The following is a 26,499-nucleotide window of genomic DNA, read 5'->3' on the forward strand; positions in this document are numbered from 1 at the left end:
TAATCACTTGGAGCTCTTTGACTTCCTCTCTTTGCAACTTGACTTTCTCCAGTCCAACTTTCCTAACAGTGAGGTAATTTTTTTTTTTGGTGATATTAATGTTCACAACTCCAGCTGGCTTCTGTTTTCTAATCATGTGGACCCAGCTGGTCGTGATGCTGAGGCTTTTGCAGTTATTAACGACCTTGCACGGATTTTTCATTTACCAACCATAATACCAGACAATACTAATCACGCAGCCAACATTGACCTTTTTCTCACAAACAACCTTCCTAACTACACGGTTGAGGTGAGTGGTCCTCCGGGTACCTCAGATCACAACTTGGTCATGATCTCTTCTCCAATGGAGCTTTTCTCTTGTGGCCATTCTCAACCTCATGTTGTTTGGAATTACAAGAATGCAAAATGGCATAACCTGCAAGATTTCTTTTCTTTCGTTGGATTACTGTTTCAAGTATTCTGATGTCAATGTTGCTTAGATTGTGTCAGTGAAATTATTCTTGTAGGAACAAAATCCTTTATTCCATACTCCACCTTAAAATATCCTCCTTTATCTAAACTTTGGCTTTCCGATAAATGTGCTAAGGCTGTTCAAGATAAGAATGTTGCATTATTGCACTTGGTTTGTATCTAAATCTCCAGCTTAATTTTCTGCCTACACCAAAGCTTGCAACAGTCTGAGAGTAGAAAATTTGTGTTTTGTCCAAATGGTAGTCGAGCATTCTTGTCTCTTGTCAAAGATATTGGCTGCAACATTTGCCCATCTCTATTCCCACCTCTTCAGCCAAAGATAAAGGTGACTTGCTAGCATCCTACTTTTCTTTCAACTCATGTATTGATGATCTTGGTAAACCACTTCCTACCATATACAAGAGGAAAAGAGCAGAAGAAAGAACCAAAAACCTTGTACCCAGTACCCTCCATTCAATGTCTCCTGTGGTCTTCCGTCAAAAGGATGTCAGAAGGATTTTGAACAATCATGATGCTAAGAAAGCTCCCAGGTCCTGATGGTATTTCTCCAGTTGTTCTCAAAACCTGTGCTCCTGAACTTACTCCTGTTCTTTGCCATCTTTTTTCACTTTCTTGTTCCAAAGGTGTTTTCCCTTCTGCTGGAAATTTGCCCATATCCAGCCAGTTCCTAAAAAAGGGTGACAAATCCGCCCCATCTAGTTATTGCCCCATTGCACTTCTACTCTTTCTAAAGTAATGGAGAAATCAATTTACTGCCAATTCTTGCACTGTGTAGAAACCTTCCATTTGATCAGTGATCATCAGTGTTGATCCACTGGTGCTATTCTAGCTTATGTTACCCATCTATGGAAAATTTTGGAGAAATTCAAAACAGTTGCTCTTGACATTTCAAAGGCTTTTGATTGTGTTTGGCATAAAGGGTCTTCTAAATAAGCTTCCATCTTATTTAGAAGACCTTATGGTTTGCCAACTGTTTTTTGTGATTAGGTGTCCAGTTTTCTCCCTGATCACTCACTGCAGGTAATGGTAGATGGCTTTCTGTCTTCTGACTTCTCCACTAATGTGGATGTTCCACAAGGTTTTTGGTTCTTTCTTCTGCTCTTTACCTCTTGTATATTAAGGACCTACTGCTATTGACCAGAAATCCTATTAGTTTTGCTGGCAACACATTGCATTCTACCTTCTAGTTTGAGAAACCTTGCCCTGAATAAACAGCTTTAACTTCTCAGATATGATCTACTAATTCCATAAATCTGATCTCCAGGTAATTCTCCGGTGAGGCAAAGATAATTTAGTTCATTTCAATCCTTCTGAAACTCAGTCCTGTCTTATATCCTGTCTCAGTCCCTTCTTATGCTTATCTTTGATCATTCTCTAATTTCTAGTATAATAAAGGTATAAGTAGTATAATAATAATAATAATAAAGGAAGGTGGGTGATTTCCCCCCCATCCCTGTGCATCCAGCTTAAAATTTTTTTTCTATGCAAAATCATATATCTCTGATGTGGATTACCCTAACTTCTAATCTCTTGGCATAAGCACATTACAAATATTGCTTCCTCTGTATCTAAAAAAACTAGGTTTTCTCTTTCGCTCTTGGCGTTACTTTTCTACAGAACAGCTGTTCACTCTATACAAATCGCAAATCCACCCTACCATGAAATATTGTTCCCACATCTGGGGCAGTGCCCCCAAAACCTTTCTCAGGCTTCTAGATTCCATTCAAAGGAGGGCAGTTAGATTAATTAATGACTCATCTCTAACAAAGTCTGAACTCTGTGTCACAGACATTCTGTTTCTGCTGCATGCCTTTTCTATAGATACTTCCATGAGCACTGTTCTTCTGAATTGTCATCTATAATTCCTGCTCTCTCTTCCAAACCAGTGCAAACATCTGCCACAACCAATTTTGCTGTTTCCCTTTGTTTGAATGCAAGGTAATGGTTCAGCCAAAATTTAAAACAGTATGTGGCAGATTAATTAATTCCAATTGGCACTCACAGATATCTCTTGTTTCATAATTAATGCAATTTATGCAAATTGTTATAGAAGGAAAATATATGTTGGAAATAATTTCCCCATAGAAAATAATTTAGAAAGGTTGGGTTACATTTTGTATCATACTGTCCCCCAACCCCACAGATGTACTTTTTCATCATTTTATAAGCATTTTATTATTGTAATAACATAACTCATTTAATAAGTATTACATACATACTGTGCCCGATTAACATCAGGACAGTGACAGGAATTCCTCTATTTAATAACTTTAAGGAGCTGAAAAATTCAAGTTTTCAAATCTTTAAAGTTGTTATTGTGCAACATGTCGAGGGTGTTTCATAAGTGCATGTCAAAAGTATCTAGGTACATGTCTGCTTATTCTGATATTTGTTTATTGCTTTTATTAATTTTACTATTCAAAACTCCATGGCCATTTTTTTTAAAATTAAAACATAGTTACTTATAAAGTTAAGTTATGGTATGGTTGTTTTAAATGCTTTAACCATTCAGAATCAAGCATGTGTATGAAACTTTTTTTTCTTATTTTGGAACATATAGTATGTACCTGATTTTTTTCACATATTTTTGGAGCACCTACCCCCCCCACACACACACTAAATTTCCTTTTTTTCTGTGGCCAAGATTGGAGTTTTTAAATATACACAAGTCACAGGGTGTCTTCTAAATTTTTTCCTTTTTTATTCTATAATTGTAAAAATAAATAAGTAATTATGAGATGTGATGGCTACCCACATATTACCATTAACATGCATGTTACATTTTAAAAAATTACAGATTACTTAAGATCTCATATACCTTGGTCAGAACAATTAATGGATCACTGCATAATCTATTGGACAGTCTCCCTTATCAATATCCATTGTGTTTGCAATGATAACAATGCTCATAGAATGATATGCAGATATAAATTACTGAATTCTCCAACAAATACAGAGCGAGAACATGCAAATTTAGGTGTATGGTCATTTTGTTAAATACTTGATCATTTCAAATGCATCTCTTTCATGAATTCAGCTGCAAAAGACAGCACACCCTGTTGAATATTGTGTTGAAGCATATGAAAATGTCAATATGGATTAGCCTGAACTACCACTAGGAGAGTCAGTGGAAGACTGGAGGTGGGACAGATTTAGACCAAAGTTGTGGCATTGCTTGAAATGTCAGCAGGATGTGGATTCAGTTCCAAGAAATCTAGACCATTCACATATGTCCAGGTCAGAGTTATAGGCCATCAACAATATTTCCTGACATTAACATTTAAACACTATTCAGTTACTTGGACATTTTTTGTTATTAACCTGGACATACTTAATATACGTAAAACCGTTATTTCATTCGAATCTTGCAGCCATTGTTTTTGTATATAGTGGTAGGGAATTCAAATTTTTAATTGAGGTAGTTAGGTAGCTCTAACATATAATTTATAGAGTAATACGCTTCACTGTTTCCATTAGATAGCATAGTATTGACATTTAAATAATTTAATTTATTGATTTTATTAATTTAAAGTATCATGCCCAAACGAGAGCAGCAAAGCAACAGGCACAAAGTGGCAGGAGTGCTGTCACTTGGTGGAGAACTGAGGGGGGGCGATTCTCCAACGCATCAGAGCCTAAAAAAATGTGCGACTTGTGAAATGTTTGCCGAACTCTCTGGAACGGAACATCATGATGTAAGGAGTGTAAGGAAATCAGGCGACAACTCAGCGTTGTTATGGGCCTATATGAGAATTTGAAGGACAGGGTGGATGCCCTCGAAAGATCTAAATTGAGGGGCCCATCAAGCTTTCAGCTGCCCACATCAATGCCAGAGCTTGCACTTGGTCATCACGCAACACAGCAGCAACCCCCAAAGCAGAATGCGCTGGTCCCACAGGAACTAGTAGTTGTTGGTGATTCTGTTGTCAGGGAAATGGGAAACATGCTTTGTAAAAAGGATAGGTGGAACAGGACCAGGGTATGTCAAGCAGGGGCAAAGGTTGATGACCTTGTAGAGCGGATATCATCTTTTAAGGGCACAAAAGGTGATATAGTTGTACACGTTGGCACTAATGATATTAGGAGTAGGAGACTGGCAGAATTACTTAACAAGTACAGGTCACTGTTGAACAAAGGCTGAGAATTAGGGTTGAATTTGAAATTCTGCAATTCTGCCCAGACACGATAGAAGGGAGTATATGATGAGAGCCTTGTCGATCAATTCGGCCCTGGAAAGAATGTGCAAGGCTCAAAGGGTAGAATTTTTTTCAGCCTGGAGACAGCTTTCAACAGGAGAGACTGTTTCTATAGGGATGGGATACACTTAAATAGAAAGGGTGCAAGAATATTTGCTGATGCTATCGAGGCAGTGTTAGGTGGGTCGGAAAACTGATAGCTTGTGGGGATACAAGGACTAATAGTTTAACAGTAGCCGTAGGCAGAGGTGAAGGTGATTCTTGCACAACTTCTATTAGAATAAGTAGCGACCTGGAGCGTGGGGTGTTGGGGGTTTCAGGGACGGATGGCAGTCATCCTGAAATAGGTGGGTATATGGGATGTGTCAGGGTAACTAGGAATAGGAGTAGGAGCATGTATGCTTGCATGTATACCAATGCTATAAGTATAGTAAATAAATTTGATGAATTTGAAATGTTGGTCAAGGCATCAAAGGCAGATATTGTTGGGATAGCAGAGACGTGGTGTCACACAGATATAAGGAATGCTGAACTGGAATTTGGGGAGTACAATGTGTACAGAAAGGATAGACAGGATAGAAAGGGAGGCGGTGTTATGCTGTTAATTAAGAAAAACATAAAATCAAAAGAAGTGCATCCAGTTGATATAGATGAACAGTGCACTCTTGAGTCAGTGTGGTGTGACATAAGCACTGCGAAAGCAAAAATAAGAGTAGGAGTGTGTTATAGGCCTAATGACTCGAATGAGCACAATGAACAATTGTACAGAGAAATAGTGGGCTAGTAAATCAGAATGTCTTATAATGGGGGATTTTAACTTCCCAGATATTGACTGGAACTTGTGGATTTGTCACTCACACACTAGTCAGACTTTTGTGGATTTATTGGATGATTGTTTTCTGCAGCAGCATATTCGAGAGGCAACCAGAGAAAGTAATACTCTTGATCTGGTTATCAGCAGTGATCATTTGTGTATTAAGAATTTGCAAATAAAGGAACCACTAGATGGCAGTGATCACAGTGTATTGATGTGGGATTTACTTAAAGATTTAATTACCATCAAGGGTAAAGGAAAGGGTTTTTGCTTCCGTAAAGGTGAGTACAGTGGTCTCAGACAGTTTTTAAATTCTGTACAGTGGGATCAACTGACGATGTTACCAACAGTAAATTCTAAGTGGGAAGCATTCAAGGAATTAATCGTGGATGCTACTAAAAGTTTCATACCTATTAAGAAATATTGTTCAAGGTTTAGGCCTAAATGGTTATCTAATGAACTAATGAGACTAGTAACAGAGAAATAAAAAGCATGGGATGCATATAATTATTAAGCAACTCAGAAGCCTATGGCAGATATAAGTTAGTCTGTAATCAGGTCACAAAGGAGGTTAGGCAGGCGAAAGCAGATTACGAGAAATCCTTGGCAAAAGATGCTAAGAAAAACAGCAAGGATTTCTTTACTTATATAAACTCTAAAAGGAAGGGGATGAATCTGATTGGTCCACTTGACATCGATGGTTCGACTGTTGATGATCCTGCTCAGATAGCAAACAAAGTGAATGAGTATTTTGCATCTACATTCACACGAGGAATTATTAAGGTTTGAAAATGGCAGAAGGTTATCCAATTGTAGCAGGATACTTAATGATTTTGTAATAACTGAAAGCAAAGTGGAGGAGAAATTGTTGAAGTTAAACATAAGAAAAGCACCTGGGGTGGATGGGATCTATCCAGTTATATTAAAGGAGGCGGCTAAGCAAACCCTTAGCCATAATTATAAGAGCATCTTTGGAACCCGGGGGGGATTCCCATGGACTGGAGATGTGCCAATGTATCCCCAATTCACAAAGGGGGGGATCGAAGGGTGATACGAGTAATTACAGACCAGTTAGTTTAACTTCTGTTCCATGTAAAATAATGGAGTCACTGGTTAAAGATGAATTGCAAGATCATCTAGACAAGACTGCAGCAATAATTCAGACACAGCATGGGTTTGTTAAGGGAAAGTCTTGTCTGACAAATTTGATAGGATATTATGATGTGGTTCCAAAGGAACTGGATGCAAAAAATAATTTTGATATCATATATTTGGATTTCAGGAAAGCTTTTTACACTGTTGTGCATGGAAGACTATTGTACAAATTGGAGCAGAATGGTATTAAGGATAAGTTGCTACAACGGATAAAAGGATGGTTAAGTGGGAGAAGACAGAGGGTGGTAATCAATGGCGTGGACTAATGTTATTAGTGGAGTCCCACAGGATTCGGTGTTAGGTCCACTGTTGTTTTGTATATTTATCAATGATATTGATGAAGGTATATCAGGCTTAATGTCGAAGTTTGCAGATGATGCAAAGATTGGCAGGGTTGTTAATGACAGTAATGGCAGTGTGCTACTGCAACAGGATCTAGATAATTTGGGCAGATGGGCTAAGAAGTGGCAACTGAAGTTTAACCTTGACAAATACAAAGTACTGCATATGGGTAGAAGTAACCCCAGAGAAACGTACCAACTGTGTGGTACTACTTTTAAGGTGGTAGAAAATGAAAAAGACCTGGGAGTAATTGTGCAGTCAGATATGAAGTTTTCTGAGCAATGCAGACAGGCTGCCAGGGCAGGTCATGGGGTTTTGTCAATGATATATAGGAATTTTGCTAGCAGGGAGAAGGAGATGATTGTCCCTTTGTATAAGGCAATGGTCAGGCCACGCCTTGAGTACTGCGTACAGGTCTGGAGGCCTCATTTTACGAAGGATGTAGATTTACTTGAGCGTGTACAGAGAAGGGCAACAAGATTGGTGAGGGGAATGAAGGGATCCTCTTACCAAGAGAGGCTTAAGTTCTGCAAATTGCAGTGGCTGGAGACTAGACACCTGTGCGGTGATCTGATTGAGGTGTATAAGGCCTTGAGTGGGTTGAGCACGCTGAATTCTGTTGTGATCCTTCCACTTGTTCAGATTACAAACCTAAGGGGACATAAATTCAAATTAAGAAAAGACAGATGTAGAATAGATGTGCGGAAATTTGCCTTTAGCCAGCGGGTGGTTAATTGCCGGAACAAACTTCCATCTGTCGTGGAAGTTGATAGGTTGAATAAATTTAAGGAGGAACTGGACAGGCATTTGGAGGGAATGGTATGGTTTTTTTTTTTTTTTTTTTTTTGCTGATGCTGCATAAGCTCATACACTTACTTTCTTGCATTACATGCCGCTACTTCTACTACTACTACTACTACAACATGGATGTCAATCCAAACCATCCAAAATTGTGCACAGACATATTTTATGTAAGAAGACTTATGGTATGTGTTCCAGTGAGTGCGTAATATAGGGCCAGAAGAATATATGTACTTTAATGAGGACTGCCACATGTGCTCTTCACAAATGAGTTTAGGTACAGTCTGCAATTGAATTCTTGCTGGGTCCTAGTGTGACATGAAAGAGAAACCCAAATCAACCCTATATATACAGGAATACAGTCAGTTTGGTCGAGATGGATTTCTGTTATTGGGGTGGCATTAGTATCTCTTGTTGTATAGAGAACATCATTAAATAAATAAATAAATAAATAAATTTTCTGTTTATACTCCAGCACGACAACCAACTCAGAAGAGTACAATAAATCGTCAATACAAATATTTATCGTATTTAGTAGTCACGGACATGGGAATGGGATCCTGACAATGCAAGTATAGAGATGAGAACTGTGACTCATAATCCTTCCCCATGCTTGTGCTGTGGGTTCTGATGGACAGTATTGCTTGATCAGTCCTGTAGGACACAGCTGTCAACAATATGTTAGTAGATATTAGCATTAGTAGAGGCATATGATGCAAGAAAGCAAGCTTATACAGCATCAGCCAAAAAAAAAAAAAAAAAAAAAAAAACTTCCCATTTCGTCCATCCATTTGCTCCAAAAGTTTGTCCACTTCTTCCTTATAAGTATATTAGTATAAGTATAAGTATATTCCTTATAAGTATATTCCTTAAGTATATTCATAGAAACCCATTGGCTGGCTCAGAACAGCGTGTGAATAAGATGTTACTATCCTGGTTGAAAATGGAGAAGATTTCAAAGGAGAAATACTGGTCCATGCATGGAAAAGGGTGTCAACTGCCCAGATTTTATGGGTTGCCCAAGACGCACAAAGTAAATGTTCCACTACAACTCATAGTTTCCTTTATTGGTAGCCCCACTTATGCTCTATCTAAATTTCTGGCGCAGCTGATTGCCCCGGTAGTGGGTCGGTCCACATTGGTCATTAAAGATAGTGTGGAGTTCGTGAATTTTGTAAAGTGTCAAGATATAGGGGAGGACGAGACTGTGATATCGTTGGATGTTGTATCATTATTCACGTGTATCCCCATAGCGCATGGGGTAGAATGTGTCAAGTTGACCTTACAGAAGGATGATACCTTAAGTGCTAGATCTCACCTAAATATGGAAGATATATGCTGTGTTGTTGAATTATGTCTTTCAAGTACTACCTTGGTATTTCAAGGAGTGATGTATAAGCAGGTTCACGCCACAGCTATGGGTTCTCCAATCAGACTATTGTCGCAAACTTAGCTTTGGAAGAATTAGAAAACAGGATTTTTGCGAGGTTGGAGTTCCCTATGCGTAAGTGGAAACGATATGTGGATGACATATTCACTATGGTAAAAAAGGGGAGAGAGGATGTGTTAATTTTCTCAATGGTTTCTCTCCTTTCATACAATTTACCTCAGAGGTAGAAGTAGATGGCACCCTACCATTTCTGGATATAATGGTGTACAGGGAAGCCCCAGGCTTAGAATCAAGGTCTATAGGTAATCAATGTGTAGGGGCCAGTACACGTGTTATAAGTCGGCTCAGACTGCCCAACATAAAAATAGTGTGGCTAGGACACGTTGTAGTACCTCTGAGGAGGGAGAGAAAGAAATTAGGCAAGTTATGATGGATCTTATGAAATGCAGTGACCCCCAGAGGGTCATTGATAAATACAATAGAGAAGTGGGGCATAATTAGGTAGTTCCACCTGCACCACTTACCACAGTTTATATTCCCTACTATCCTGGCTTGTTAGATCACATTGCGAGGATGCTTCACGACTTTCAGACACGCTGTGTGCAGCTCCCAGCTCGGAGATTGCACACAGTGTGTCACAGGTCAAAGACCCCATTACTAGGGACTCTAGTAGTGGGGTCATATATGAGATCAAATGCCCGGATTGTGGGGAATGGTACGTAGGGGAGACAGGGCGACGACTTAAGGACTGTCTGGGGGAACATACTAGAGCTATACAGACCGCAGAGCTCAATAAATCCGCCATTGCCGAGCACTATTGGGAAAACAACACCAGGTCTCCCCTGAGAATGCTGTCATCCTTGACCGGGCGCATAGATTCTAAGACCGCAAGTGGCTGGTTAGTTTGTGGTTTGGGTCATCTGGTAACAATAGTATGAATAGAGATAGGGGAGTTCGGCTCCACCCGCTTTTGGAGGCTGTGGTCCTTGCCAGAGACAAACGTTTTAATTTGCCATGCTCCCAGACCATTTCCGGTTCCAGCACACGTGAAGGTAGTGTTGAACATGTGCCTGGTCAGACATGTGTGCCGTGAGCCTGATATTTAAGGATGTGTCGCTTGAATTTCATTATTGTTGAGAAAGGAGGCAGATGCCCCCGAAAGCTTCAATGGTGTTTTATCGCTTTTAAATTTATAATATTTAATGTATTTTAAATTCACCAATTCATTTTTATTTGTTTTATAGTAAATCAGTTTTTGGTAAATTATTATTTTACAGTTTTTATTGTACCATTTTATTCAGTATACTATTCAGCATTATTTTATCATTAAATCAGTTTATTTAAACGGTTGGTGTATTTATCTAAACTTGTGGTATGTATAACCCCAACCTTAGAGGCCTTTTTGTAGACATAAATGTTACCTATGTGTTGCATCTATATCATATGTAGTTACATCTTTAAAACAAAACAAAATGAAAAGAGAGAGAGAGAGAGAGAGAGAGAGAGATACAAAAAAAAAAAAAAAAATTATAAATATATACAGGTAGCCCTCGTTTTGTGCTGGTTCGATTTGCACCAATTCACAATAGCACTGATCACTAACCACAACGCCATTTTTATTTATTTATTTTTGCTTTTTTTTTTGCAATTTTTTTATAAATTGAAAGTTTAAAATTGTCAGACAAAATTTATCAGCATCACACTGTGCTATGTATCGTGCACTGTTCACGTGATTTAGGACAATCTGAGCCAATCAGCAATTAGTGCATTCGTATCAGAGACGAGAAAGATTCCCGCCCTCAAAGTAACCACTCTTGGATGTGAGTAGCAAAGTTCCATGCAGTGAAGCATTTAGTTGGTTGTTGTTTACGTTATTTACACGTGTTGGAAATTTATGACGCTAACATTTTTTTTATTAATTGTGCTATTAATAAATTAAATAATATTAATGATAATTAATTACTTTTACTAGACGCGCCATGTCTGGTAAAAGTAGGTAATTGAATCCTAGTGCAATATTCGGTGGATAGAATCTGATGAAAGCTGCTCTAATGTGTGTAGTACTATGAATATGCCTCCATTGACTATTACTACAACTATGAAGAATGCTAATAAAATAAAACAATCGATGCAAAGTGGCAGGTAAAATTTTTTGTGCCCAGAACCTAACCCTGTGATTTCCGATTGACTCCATTTGCGCCTGTTCCCCCAGGAACCTAAACCTGACATAAATCGAGGGCTACCTGTGTATATATATATATATATTTTTTTTTTTTTTTTTTGAATAGAATAACAAGAAAGTGGGACCAAGAAGGTAGAAAAACAGAAGAAAGAGGAAGTAACCTAGTGCAGTCTCTCTCTCTCTCACTCACTCTCTCTCTCTCTCTCTCTCTCTCTCTCTCATTGTTGTTACCTTCTGTCACTCTCTACCTCACTTCCCCCCCCCCATTTATATGTATATATATATGTATATTCCCCTTCATTTCTTATTATGAAGCATATAAGTTGAATAATTTATTTATCTAGGTTTCTTATGAGGGAGATCCAGAGGCAGCCTTGGTGCAGTTTGCAAGTCATGCAGAGGCTAATGCTGCCTATAGAAGTACAGAAGCTGTATTAAATAACCGATTTATTAAAGTGTTTTGGCATAACACTGAGAACACAACTAATTCAATTCAGCAGGTTCATCAGCAACAGAAGCGGCAGCAACAGCAGCAGCAGCAAAATGGTGTCGGTGCTAAAACTATGGTCATTTCAAAACCAAGTATTAAAGAAAGGCTAGGATTACCAGCACATAAATCCAAAGTAAACAACATTACAAATTCTTCATCACCATCACTAAACAGAAATTCCGAAGAAGAAAGAGTAAGTTGATATTTTTCTGCTTTCGTTTGATTGCCTTGTAATTACCGACAAAAGAAGTTTGAATATAGGAGTGTTGAAAAAGAAATTCCAGTATTTTAAAATTGTGAAATAGGAGACATACAAGATTGAATTTGTAATAACTCAATTTGACACACAATGCTCTTTACGAGGAGTGATCATTTAATTTGCGGACCGGTACAAGATTTTATGTTTAGTGCGCAAACTTTCCATAACTGCCACTACAAGTGCTCTCCCTGGTTGCTACTGAGTAGACTTTGTGTGCGCATGCCAGTATTTGTTGAGTTTGTATTGTGTGAAGAGTTTTTTTTTTTTAGCCATGTGTCTTTGACTATCGTTTTGAAGCAAGTATCATATTGGACATACAGCTTGCTTCAAAACGATAGTCAAAGACACGTGGCTAAAAAAAAAAAACTCTTCACACAATACTAACTCAACTCAGATGGGGCTTAAATGCATCGTACACAGTTAAAGAGATGAGTGAAACATATGGTAATGAGTGTCTTGGTAGGACAGACATATTCCAGTGTCAGGGTCAAGGTGTGTTTGTTTTAATTGCGGTCTCCAGGGTTCCCCCTATATTCTGCTGTAGCACCTGAAAAGGCAAAGGCCAAGAAGGTGTGTGTGTGTGTGCGCGTGCGTGTGTGTGTGTGTGTGTGTGTGTGTGTGTGGTCCTGGTGCGGACTACTTTTAACAGAAACTGTTACTGGGGAAAGGAAGTGGAAATGAGAAGTATGGGGATTGGAAGGAAAGGAAAGTTGAATAGAAGATAAGGGGAAGAAGAATTAGACATACCCTGAAATAGAAGAGAAAAGTTTACAGTAGTTTGTAGGTTAGGTGTCATTTGTCGATTCTCTCGCCCATATGCTACTCTTTACATATTAAAGTAACTATCTCTTAACCTTTACATGGTTAATTTTGTAGCAATAACTATAGTCGACTTTGACTAACAACAATAACATAAAGAAATGCCTTTGGCCCCGCAGCGAGGATGGTGTCTCTGCCCCTACCACAAGGAGGTAGGTTGCTCCATCTAGAAAACCACTGTCACTTCCCATTTATAGGTGTGACTGAACCTTCCAGTGTGCCGACCGGGCTAGCCAGGTGGGTAAAGTGCCTGCCTGGCAACCCAAAGGTCGCAGGTTTGAATCCCGCTTCGGGCTTGGATCAAAGTACTGCAAAAACCTTGGGAGGTGCACTATGGCCACAGAAGCCGATGCACCAACTACCAAAAAAAAAAAAAAAAAAAACTTTCCAGTGTGAAGTGGTTACTCCATCAAGACAATGCCAGGCCAAATGCAGTTAATTTTGTACAGGCAGTGATCACTGCCATAGGTGCAAAGGTTTCACCACATCCCCTTATTCACCGGACTTAGCCCCATGTGATTTATTCCTGTTTCCACATCTGAAGAAAGCTCTGAAAGGCAAGCATTTCACATCCAACAACGATGCTCACAGAGCCACAATGGAAGCACTTCACTGTCTTTTAAAAAAATGGCTTTCAAGAAGCAGTTAATGTGTGGGTATGACGGTGGCTAAAGTGTGTAAAGTTCAACGAAGAGTATTTCAAGAGGGAGAAATCCAAAATATTCAGATGATGACAATTAGGATAAGATCTTGCACCAGTCTGCAAATCAAATGATCACCCCTGATACATTAAATGGTCTTCCTACTGGAAAATCCACAGCAGAACCTTGTCTATGGGTATATTCACCATTTCATACAGATAGACACATATATATGTTATAAGGTTTAACCTGTTATTATTCTTTATTATCAATCATCCAATTTTATTTCTATTTTTAGCCATTACATGTAACCCTTTTTAACCCTTTTTTTTTTTTTTGAGTATGCACCTGTATATAATTTTTTACATGTTAGGGACCAAAGGAGTAGGCACGTATATATACACTTTCAAGGTTCTTTTAACACATCAATAAATTACAACTTCATAGATTCTTTTGAAACTCTACAGAGACAAGCTACCATATATAAATTGTGCTTACAAATAATAGTAACCACTTTTATATAGTTATCAAAAATCTATGTAGGAATTCATTGCCCTTTTAATAAGTATCAAGACAGCGGGCATGCGTGTGCACACGCGCTTACATAAGCTGAAATCTAAGAAATTCTCTGTGATTCTGATTCAGAAGTTCATGAAACTTTTTTTTTTTTTTTTTTTTTTGGCTGATGCTGCATAAGCTTGCTTTCTTGCATCAAATGCCTCTACTAATGCTAATGCTAAACTGAATCTAAAAAAAAAAAAAAAAATAATAAATAAATTAAATAAATAAAAATAAATAATGACCAATTTTGATTTCTTCATGATTTCTGATTTCTTTAATATTTTTCATCTAAAAATACTTTTTTTATACAAAATTTTGATGTTAATTCTGCTGTAATGATCAGCTATAATCAAAATAGGTCAAAATAAATATTTAAGTGCATTTTTGTAACCTTAGTTTTTCAATTGTTACAAACTTCATTATTCTTTGAAAAAACTTGATCCAAGTAATGTGCATGTGGTACAGACCTCTCATGCAAGGGTTAAGGCACAATTAGAGATTGCTACTCTGTATGCTTCGGTATGGGCACCATTCAGAACTCTACAAGTCTCATCTTATATTTCATTTTCATTCAAACATGATCATCACTATGTCAGGTGTCTCTCTATGCTGTTACATAGCATAGATGTTTTTACATATTCCCTTCCTTAAAAAGACGGTTAGAACCTCTTGGAGACTAGATTATTGAACACCTGTTTTAATCTCTTAATTTAGCCATTGTTCTGCTAGTTGTGTAAAAAAAGACAAGGAAAAAATTTTTTATGACAAATACCCTAGTTATGTTTTGTTTTGTGAGATATTGAAGCACTAATTTTTTTTTTTTTTTTTTTCCAGTGACCTTTATGTTATTGTTAACAAGTAATGAACAGCTGCATATTTTTATATGCTCCAGTTTTGTAAAATAATTTGTAATACAGCTTTTGGTGATGGGTGAAATACTCAAATCACAAAATGTTACTCTCGCTGAAATCACGATAGTTAAGGTATATTAAGAAAGTTTTGTATTGAAAATATACTCAGTAAATGTTAAGTACATAGTTAACTACATTAGAAACAATATAGAGGGAGAAAAGGTTCTGGAAGTTATGATATGGGCAGATATGAAGGCCACCTGTAAACAGGTGGCCTTCATATCTGCCCATAAACAGGTGGCCAGAAAAGCATGTGGTGTCCGATTGATGATTAATTGAATAATATCCTGTAAAGATAGGGATGGGTCATAATGCCACTGTATAAATAAGTTGTAAGATCACATTTGGAATACTGTGTCCAAGTATGAAGACCTCATTTGGAAAAAGATGTTGAACTTTAAAAAGTTCAAAGGTGAGCAATTTGCATGATGAGATCGGCAAAATCAGGGATCCTGAACCTATCGCAAAGGGACACATGCAATAGGTTCATATGCATACAAATTTTTTGGAAAAAATTGAATCAACCATTGAACAGCTTTCTTGAAGATTTGTCAAGTTTAGAGAATTGGAAGAAACTGCAAAATTCATTAAGTTTGCAGACAGTGAAAAACTAGCCGAACTGAACCTGAAATTGTTTCAGTGGATTAACCTGAATGATTTTGACATGTTCAATTGATTGATTGATTTTCAGAGCAGCTCAATTTGGAAGCAAACATTTATCGACCTCTGAGCTGATTTAGAAAATATTGAAAGAGAAGGATTAGTGACAGGATTAGCAAAGAAAACTGCAGAACATGCAGAAAAATAAGCAGAACACGAGGTATTAAAAGTTTGGAATTCCATTCCTGAAACTATTGTCTGTTTAAAAAAAAAAAATCTGTCATCAGCATTGTTAACAATTTTCTCATCAACATATTCTTGAGTCGTTCTTGGTGATGAATTTTAAGTCTAGTCATGGGAGTAGTGCTGCATGCATAGCTCTCAAAGTAACAAAGTATAAGCCTGATGTAAAGTATCTGTCGCAACGGAAGTCTCACTGATGTTTTTTTTATTTATAATATAAGAGAGGTTTATCATTTTATATTAAATTTGTTCTGTAAGCCAAAAGTTACATTTTTGTTATGAAGAATTTTATTTTAATACCTTTATTAAAGCATCTTTGAAATAATGTCTTTTATTTCTCCTTTTTTTTTTTTTTTTTTTGTTATGCTTTTGCCAAGTAAAATGTTTATGAGGAAAATAACAATACAGTTGAAAGTTGATTATCCAAACTAATTCAGACCAAGGTCGGTTCGGTTAATCAAATAGTTTGGATAATCCAACATACATGAGAATACCTAGTTTATGCAAAAGAAAGTGTAATTAGGCTTACAATTAAATTATTGTATGCAAGGTATTTTGAAATATGAAGTATTATAAAAAATAATTTATTTAGAAAATGGTTTTTAAATAATAACCAAAACATTTTGAAGAAACAATGTATATTATATTCATTTTAAACTTACCTAATGTTTTACATGGTTTCAACTGTAAATCACTTTTTTTTTTACATAAACAGAAATAAACAAACAATGAATCTTGGAAAGTTTATTTTTTTAAATATGTAATCTTGAAATTTTCTTTCAACCATGCGATATTGTGTTTTTTTTTCACGGTGAGGTCTCTCATCCTCTTTAATAGCAGCATTTCTGTAGAACTGCATTCAGACAGTTTCTCACACCGTGCCATTGCAGTTTCTAGTGCCGACCAGGCTAGCCGGGTGGGTAAAGTGCTTGCCTGGCAACCCAAAGGTTGCGGGTTCGATTCCTGCCTCGGGCTTGGATCAAAGTACTGCAAAAACCTTGTTATGCTTTTGTGGCCACAGAAGCCTATGCGCCAACAACTACCAAAAAAAAAAAGGAAAAAAAAAAGCAGTTTCTAGCAAGTGAAGGCCTCCGCGTGAGTGGGCCTTCATGTGCATTAAACGGCAGGAGTAATATTTCATCATAACCACTGCACTAAAAGTGGATACTGTAATTTTGGGGAGGCGGGTTCGGATAATTGATGTTCTACTGTACTTTGCAAAATTTCGAGCGGCATGCGAGGGTAGTTGGTTTTTTTTTTTTAAATGATGACTGTATGAAGAAAGACTGATTATGTGGACTACAGAGCTTGCCAACCAGGCATTTTAGAGGGCACCTGATTGAGGTTTATACGGCTACGAGAGGGGTTAGTAAAATGAATGAAGGCAGAATTTTCACAGTTTTAAAGAATGCCACAGGAGAAAAGGTTTAGGCCATATTGTAGGAAGTGGAAGTTTTTTCTTAGCTAGCAAGTTGCTGATTACTGGAATAAGGTGCCTCCATGGGTGGTTGAAGCTTGACAATTCGAAGAAATTCAAAGGACAAGTGGATAGTTGGGGTGGGGGAGTGCATAATTTGTATTTTTTTAATCTACTTTACTTTTTTTTTTTTTTTTTGCCAGTGCAACAAAAGTGTGTGGTTTCCTTGCACTATATAGCTAATACTGATATGCTGAATAAATGACACTAAAGTACATAAAGTACTTCTGGATTCTGGATACGTTTTGTAAACACTACACTGTGTAGCAAATTTTCAGAAAAGTTCTGTGCATCTTCATTTCTTGGTGTTTATTTATGAATTTGGTTATTCTGATTCTGAATATAACCTTACTTTTAGCATACAATCAGTATTTTACCCAGAAATGAAGAAAAGTTAATACGCAATAATACTATATCAGATTTATTAACAAATGTTTAGCTTCTGTACAGAATAGGCTACAGAGTATAAATCTTTTCTACAAGTAAACAACAAGCTAAAAACACAAATTAAAAAAAAGAAACTCTCCTAAAATTTCTTTAATAAGGGAATCGGCTTTTTCCAATCGAAGAACCAGATATAATGGCCCATCATAGCTTCATCCAACCTTTCTTGGTACCTTATGTTGGTGCTTATGCAGTAGCATCAACATAAAATGAAACATGTGAATCAGGAAGAGAAAAGTAAGTTTGGTGCACTATAGCCATTGCAGCTGATGTGCTGGTAAATATTAAAACAAACAAGAAAGCAACCTTGGTACCTCTTCTCTGCTGAATGTGTTTCCTAGTAGAATCTGTCCCCATTCTCTTCACCAATGTTACCCAGATTTGGTCCGAAAAGTCCAGTTGAGGTTGTAAAGAAATAGAGATTGATTGGCATTCTGCATTCTATTTTTCATAATTTTCAGTCAACTAGTTATTTGTAATTTTCTCTCTTAATGTTATCAAGAAAGCTATTACTACAAGATGAAACAACTGCCAGGCATTTCACTTAGCATTAGTCATTTTGTCTTCCAGTTCTTGAAGCCAAACATCCACTTAATTTGTAGAACAATGAATATGCTACCTTTCACTTTTGCAGCAGACAGTTTTAGAAACATAGCATGTATGTGCTTTAAGATGATGTCGTTTTGAGGCCATTGCTTTAACAAATTGGTTCACCAGTCCTAGCTTGATTATGGAGTGTTGGAAGACAGACTTGGTTTCTTGGAACCAAGGGATTGTTTTGCTATATTGTGTGCCAGACAGGAACACAATCCTCTTGCATTGCTCATCTACTGCCCTTCTGTCTCAGAAGCAGAGAAAGAAAGAGAATATAGTGAAATCATTTTGCAAACCTAGAAAGAACCTCAGTATCTTGAAGACCCCACAGGCATCCCATTATATATTGGTCATGCAGTATATAACAGTAATCATGAAATGCATATTCCCATTTTAAAGCAATGCAGCTTTCAAACCTTTACTTGAACTGCCTATGAAAAGATGCCACTCTTCTGGATTTGACTATTGCCAGTTTTTTCATAAAGACCAGTCAAATCAAAATAATAGTGTAAAAGAGTAAGTCTGAAAGAGTGTAAAAGTATGCATAAATGACATATCTTTTTCAGCATGTGGAAGTCTTGCAGCAGGGACCTGGTGAATTCAGCACCTTTGAAGTGAGATGATAACTGCATTGATTTGTTTAGACCTCCACCTCCTCACTAAGTCATCCAATTCTTGCTGATTAGGGAAATGTGGCACTTTACTTGAACAGGTTTCAGATGTGTAATCCCAAGTATCGTGTTCACCAGATTCATCCTCAAATTCTATGATTTCTTTGGAAGGAGGATTGGGAATTGGTAGATCTTCATTGTGTGGTACCAGAGCAATAGTGCATGGTATGTTGGGAAACTATAGCTTTTGATCTGCAGATTTTTGAAACTTTGATATAAATCTACCATATGAAAGTAGTAGTAGTCGCAAAAAGCATACACTTATTAAGAATCACATGAGGTGTCTTAGCAGACCTTCCAATTGGTGTGTTGTTCTTGGGTTACTGCTACTTATGTGCATTATCTTTCATTCTTCATTGCTAAACATCAGTTTAGCAATGAATAATGGTACAGATGAAAATATGCTTCCTTCCATATCATTAATAAATATTGAAAACAGTAAGGGGCTCAGCACTTTGATATATGATGAATATTTATTAATGATACTGATTAAGGATATACTGGCATTCATCAGTGTCATTAATAATTATTGAAAAGAGTAAGGGGCTAACACTGAACCCTTGAGGTACTCCACTAATAAAGGCATTGCTCTTTTATTAGTGGAGGTACCCCACTAATAAAAGAGCAGTGCCCATTTATAACCACCCTCTGTCTTCTTCTGCTCAACCTTCTTTTTTATCCACAGCAATAATTTTTGCTAATGCCATACTACTCCAATTTGTATAGCAGTCTTTTATGTGGAACATTGTCAAAAGCTTTACTGAAATCTAAGTATATGATGTCAAAGTTAATTTTTGAATCTGGTTCCTTCATCAGATTACTGCTAATCAGATGGGTTAGATAAGATCTTCCCTTAAATCCATCTTGTGATTTCGGTATAACTGCATTCCTCTCTAGATGATCCTGCAGTAGTACTTTAACACTAACTCTATTCTTTTTTGAAACAGTGCAGTCCAATCGCTGTAAGAAAGGCTTCATTGCTTGGTTCTGCACAGGTCACACAGTCCTTTTTGTTGAGGGTTGATAACCCTCTTATGTGCAAGTCCCTCAACACCATTTTATCTGTTAAGTATATACAGTGGATTCCAGTTATTTGGGCCACCGGTTAATCGAGGCAGTCATTTATTTGGGACAAATCTTAAAAAACAGAACCCAATCGAGAAAATAGCCAGGGTTTATTTCACTTAATTGGGATGCGTTTAATTGGCGCAGGAGACCGCAGCACTGGAGATTACCCTACGATTGTCTCCGACCATACCGGTCGGATTTCTGGAGTTCACAACCATAAAACAATAAAAACAATTAGCAGTCACCTGTTTATTGGGCTTTTCTGTTAGTGCAATCTATCATAAATGGATAGTAAACTTGATCTTATTGAATTTGTGATAATACCAACAGCTGGAATTCTGTGGGTTATTATGGTGAAATGTGTTTACACTTCCATGAAATCTTCAATCATATAAAAAAATTAAAATTTCAGAATCTTCTCTTCATTCTTATTTTTAAAGCTTTGTAACTTGTTACTCCGTTCTCACTTGTTGCACGTATCGTATTACTTGCAATTTGTGTGTGCCGTGTTCTTTGTTATTGATTGCTTATCTTTTTACTGTTTTAAATTTTAACCGCCACCCACAAATGTCAGTGAGCAGAAATGTCAACTAGTTAGTATGTACATATAACAGTACGTATTAATTATTCCAATTATCACGTATATCCTTCTGATTTTTACTTATCATTTAATTTTTTAATTGGCAAGGTAATAAAGGGTAAATTTGTGCTTAATATATCTTTACTTTTATAACCTGTGAATAATATTCCTCCTATTTTCGCTAATTAGAATCGCTGTTTAATAGAATTAAAATTCAATTCACAACCATGATCACAATGACGTATAGTGAACAGTACTTTACTATGGTAAGTCCATCGTAACGTGATCTGATTGTGCAGTGAACCAATTGTAAAACGGGGATCCATTGTATTTTTAGCTATTTACATGAAACTTCGGATAATTGGGGCAGCCGCTTAAATTTACATGAAACTGATAGGCCTCCTTAGCTGAGTGGTCAGGAGCGGGAGTGCAGTAGCACACGCTCTTTGAGTAGACCGGGGTTCAAGCCCTTGACTGCTGAATACGGTCGATCTGCCAACCTGCACTGGACCAGCGTGGCAGATTATGGTGCATTTCTCTCAGCATGAATTGTTGAGGAGGCTTCCATCCTGCAGTGGGTTGATAATGGCTGCACTTTACCTTTTTTTTTTTTTTTTTTTACATGAAACTTCGGATAATTGGGGCAGCTGCTTAATCAGGCCAAAATGCACTAGTCCCGATGTGTCCCAAATAACCAGAATCAACTGTATTAATTGAATATACAAGTTTTAACGTTAGATGTTTTACCGCTTTTTAATCATGTGACTTAGTCATATACCAATCAGATTTAACCAGCTATGACCACGTGTTAACCGTTTTTTAAGTTTTTGAAAATTACTTACCTATATGAAGATAGATAAAATATATAATTTACTTTTACTCCATATATAGCCTTTTATTTCTTTTTATACATTTTTCTTGATAAAGTAACCTGTTGCAGAAGTTGGCAAAACCCTTATTTAGAAATTGACTGTCTTAGCACATTATAACCTTCATCATTGTTGCACCAATAAAACTGAAATCCAGTCCTATCTGTTATTTTCTATGGAACAGAAGTCATCAAGTTTAGAGCCTGTAATTATTACTTAGAGCCTGTAATTATTACTTACTTCACCCTATTAATCCCCCCCCCCCCCCCCGCCCCTTTGTGAGAGGCATTGCAATCTTCAGTGTATAGGGATCTCCCCGAGTCCAAGGATGCTCCCATAATTATGGCTATGGGTTTGCTTTCTCCTTTTACTGCTTCTTTTAGCATGATTGGATAAATTCTGTAAGCCTCAGGTGCCTTATTTGCTTTTAGCTTCAGCAATTTCTCTTCCTCTTTCTTCTCAGTTATCACAAAATTATTTAGCTTCCAGTTTATAACTTGTGTCCTAGTTATACTTATGGTATTCCTGTCCGTAACGGATTCCTCATGCATGAATGTAGATGCAAAATACCTAAACAGTTTTTCAGTGACTTTGACTTCAACTGGTTCACCAGTAGTTATACCCAGTGCTGTTTTGAGATATTTTTGCACCCTAGGCAAATCAACCATTATGGATTACCCATAAAATTAAATAATCTGCACAACGGCGAAGTGCCCCTACCCAAATGGTGCTCCAGGCATTTGCCTGGATGCCTACCATACCATGACGTAACTGGTTATGCTATTCATATCTAGCCCTTTCCTTCTAGTCTTACAATATGTAAAGAATTGTTTGCTGATTTTCTTAGTGTTGTTAACCAAAGACTTCTCAAAGAATCCTTAGAATACCCAACTCACCTTAGTGACTTCATTGCAGAATAGTTTGCACTTACCCTAGTTAAAGGAAAAGTTTGTACTTTACCCTAGTGTCCCTTGATAATTTGTAATCATCCCATGCATTTTTTTTTCTGCCACTAGTCCCTTCAGTCCAGTGACATTCATTTAGGTCTAATCCTTGAGCAGTATCCCTTAGTTGGTATTAAATGCTTAGTAACTTTAATGATTACTTCCCTCTATGCTTTCCATTAAGAATTTGCAATTGGTAATATCATCAGTTAGTCCCACTGAAAAGAACTTAAAAATTGTCTCAGACTATTGCAGTCACCTTTATGAAAGCAAAACCCATTCCCTTTATCCTTGACAGCAGTTGGATCTTTTAAGCAAATCCCACATCAGTACTGTAAGCTTAAGGCTTACTTAAAAAAAAAAAAAAAAAAAAAAAAAAACACTCGGGGAATGAACGCTTCCCGCAGTAAGAGTAGTTATAAGTCACTATGGAAATTTATGGGTGAGACCATGATATGCGAAATTACGGTGAACATTTCAACTTAACAGAGGGGAGGTCAGTCAAAATTTCAGGGTATGCCAGGCAAACGAACAGAATATAAGGACAGGTTTCAGTAGCGTTAAGTTAGTGACAGTGATACAGGGAGAGTGTGATACAGGTGGTGTTAGAGTAGTGATAGAGGTGGTATTAAAGGAGGAGGTAGTTCTGGAGAGGTAGTCTTGTCTTAACAAACGTAGTCGTGGAATTATTAGAGATAGAGGTTAATCGGAAGTGGCGAGATTTTGCTGGATTTCGGAAAGGAGAATTTTCCAGCCAAAGGAAAAGGGTTATTCGGAGTCAACTAGGTTAAAAGCAGCCAAGAGGAGTCGAGTTGGGTCGAAGGGAAGTTCTGAATTAAAAGCCAGATATTAGATGTGGAAGTCGGTAAAGAAAGTGTGGGAAGGTCAAGGAGCTGATCCGAAAACACTGAGAAGTAAAATTTATTGTAAGTACTGTTTTGTATTATTGTTTCTAGTCATCCTAAATGAAAAGGAAAGACATTCTGAAATTCTAAGTACGATTAATTTGTCTAGCCTAAGAAATAGCTGGAATAACAAGTTGAAGGTTGTAAAGGAACTTTTAGTTAGATTAGAAAAGAGATATTCTGAATGGAATTGTTGTAATTGTTTTTCCCAGAGGGAAACTTCCGTAATATGAAAAGTTTTGTTGTTAAATCTTTGTATGTATCTAAGTCAGTTCTATAATTAAACATGTTAAATTTATCCTGTGTTGTTCATTGCCTCACTCAGATTCTATCTAAGAATAATAGTAATCCTGAAATTTTCTGAAACAGTCAGTGGCCCAAAAGGATAACAAATGTTACCTAATTAAAATTAAAGTAGGCATTCTCCCCAAAAATTAGTGTAAGAAAAGAACTAAATAAGAAAAGCGGTTGCATACAATTGGCATGCCGGAACAAGGGAGAAGAATGTGCCTTACAATTGGCGAGGTTGCTTACAGTACATATGGTCCTTGAGGTTGTCACAGACATTCTCTCAGATATGCCAGACAAGCTGTTCTTGCTACCTGGGAGTCTAAAACGCTGATGGAACTGATAATCGGGTGACACTCAAGTCAAAGTGGACCCAATTTCGGCGAAGTCCAGACGGTCTATGACAGCCAAATCCTCTGCTTGCACCTTCACGATGGTGGGACTGTTAGTAATCCTGGGTATAACCTTCATGCACAAGTACATGGTGGGTGACCACCCAGGTGTGAACCAACGTAAGCAGGGGTCGAGGTGTGGCGCCCACACCACATGGAGGAATGCCGCCCCTCTATGTTACCAGGCAGTACTAGGTGGTAGATGACTCTCATCAACCGGTGAAATACCACCACTTTGCTTATTGGAGGCTTGAAGTGGTGGAACCCATGTTTAGTCTCTAGAGCTAAGTTCCGGCCAACCCTTCCCTATCTCTTCCATCATGCAGTATGATTGATGATTTTTGAGGTTATGATGAATGTCGTGGCGAGATCCAATATTCCTTACATTTCGAGGGTACAGCTCTAAAACGGTGTTCGCAGTTTGAACAGGCTAAGAGTAGAAAACTTGCTTCTTGCCCTAATGGTAGCCGAGCATTCTGGTCTCTTGCCAAAGCTATTGGCCGCAACTTTTGCCCATCTCTGCTCCCACCTCTGTCCAAACCAGATGGTTCTGTTGTCACTTCAGCCAAGGATAAAGCTGACCTGCTAGCATCCCATTTTTCTTTGAGCTCATGTATTAATGATCTTGGTAAAACACCTCCCACCATTCCTAACACGCTCCATTCAATGCCTCCTGTGGTCTTCCGTCAAAAGGATATCAGAAGGATTTTGATGAATCTTGATGCTAAAAAAGCTCCAGGTCCTGATGTTATTTCTCCACTTGTTCTCAAAACCTGTGCTCCTGAATTTACTCCTATTCTTTGCCGCCTTTTTTCACTTTCTTATTCCAAAGGTGTTTTTCCTTCTGCTTGGAAATTTGCTCTATCCAGCCAGTTCCTAAAAAGGGTGACAAATCCCTCCCATCCAATTATCGTCCCATTGCAATTACTTCTACTCTTTCTAAAGTAATGGAGAAATCAATTAACCGCCAACTCTTAAACTACTATAGAAACCTTCCGTCTGATCAACGATCGCCAGTATGGATTCCGTCAGTGTCGATCCACTGGTGATATTCTGGCTTATGTTACCCATTTATGGACTAATTCAATGGAAAGGTTCGGTGAAACACAAGTAGTTGCTCTTGACATCTCAAAGGCTTTTGATCGTGTTTGGCATAAAGGTCTTCTAAACAAGCTTCCATCTTATGGTTTGCCAACTGTTTTTAGTAATTGGTTATCCAGTTTTCTCTCTGATCGCTCACTGAGGGTGATGGTAGATGGCTCTCTGTCTTCTAACTTCTCCACTAATGCCGGTGTTCCCCAAGGTTCAGTTCTTTCCCCCACTCTTTTCCTCTTGTATATCAATGACCTTCTTCCTTTGACTGGAAATCCTATCCATAGTTTTGCCGATGATAGCACATTGCATTCAACTTTCCATTTTGAGAAACCTTGTCCAGCTCAATCAGCTTCAAGTTCTCGAAAATCTGCTGCCAATTCCCTAAATGCCGATCTTCAGGTAATTCTCCAGTGGGGCAAAGACAACTTAGTTGATTTCAACCCTTCTAAAACTCAATCTTGTCTTATATCTCGCAAAAAGGATTCTTCTGCTCCTATGCTTATCTTTAGTGACATTCCGATTTCTAGGCAAAATGATATATCTCTTTTGGGGATTACCCTGACTTCTAATCTCTCTTGGCACAAGCACATTACAAATATTGCTTCCTCTGCATCTAAAAAACTTGGTTTTCTCTTTCGCTCTCGGCGTTACTTTTCTCCCAAACAGCTGCTCACTCTGTATAAATCGCAAATCCGCCCTGCCATGGAATATTGTTCCCACATCTGGGGTGGTGCCCCCAAAACCTCTCTCAGGCTTCTTGATTCCATTCAGAAGAGGGCAGTTAGGTTAATTAATGATTCATCTCTAACAGAGTCTCTCCACTCGCTTTCTCATAGACGCACTGTTTCTGCTGCATGCCTCTTCTACAGATACTTCCATGGGCACTGTTCTTCTGAATTGGCTTCTATAATTCCCGCTCTCTCTTTCAAAACAGTCCGAACACGTGCCGCCACCAGCCAACATCCATTTACTGTCCAACTTCAAACCCACAGAACCAACTTTTCATCTTCCTCATTTATTCATTCAACTGCCGTTTTCTGGAACAACCTTCCTTCATACATATTTCCTGAAAATTACAATCTACAGAAGTTCAAGTCCAATATCAACAAATATCTTCTTTCGTCTTCTCAACCTCCAACCCAAGCACGGTACTAAGTACTATAGGTTATAATACCTCTCGTGTTTGGGGTTCTCATAAAAAAAAAAAAAAAAAATTATGATCACTGCTACATGGCAGTTCCTTTATCTCTAAATATTAATGCACAAAGAGTTATTGATGATAATCAGATCAAGTGTA

General features: G+C 37.7%; 1 protein-coding gene across 2 annotated transcripts in view; it reads left to right on the forward strand.

Moving 5' to 3' along the window:
* Positions 1-26,499, forward strand: part of swm (Zinc finger protein swm) — a 370,487-nt gene that overhangs the window by 218,377 nt on the left and 125,611 nt on the right. For both annotated transcript variants that reach the window (XM_090372448.1, XM_090372445.1), the window contains one exon: positions 11,696-12,034. In XM_090372448.1, the coding sequence (XP_090228574.1) occupies positions 11,696-12,034 (339 nt within the window). The remainder of the gene's footprint in view (positions 1-11,695; positions 12,035-26,499) is intronic.

Source organism: Mastigoproctus giganteus, chromosome 1, assembly GCF_048544385.1.
Source record: "Mastigoproctus giganteus isolate SK-2022 chromosome 1, ASM4854438v1, whole genome shotgun sequence".
Taxonomy (NCBI): Eukaryota; Metazoa; Arthropoda; class Arachnida; order Uropygi; family Thelyphonidae; genus Mastigoproctus; species Mastigoproctus giganteus.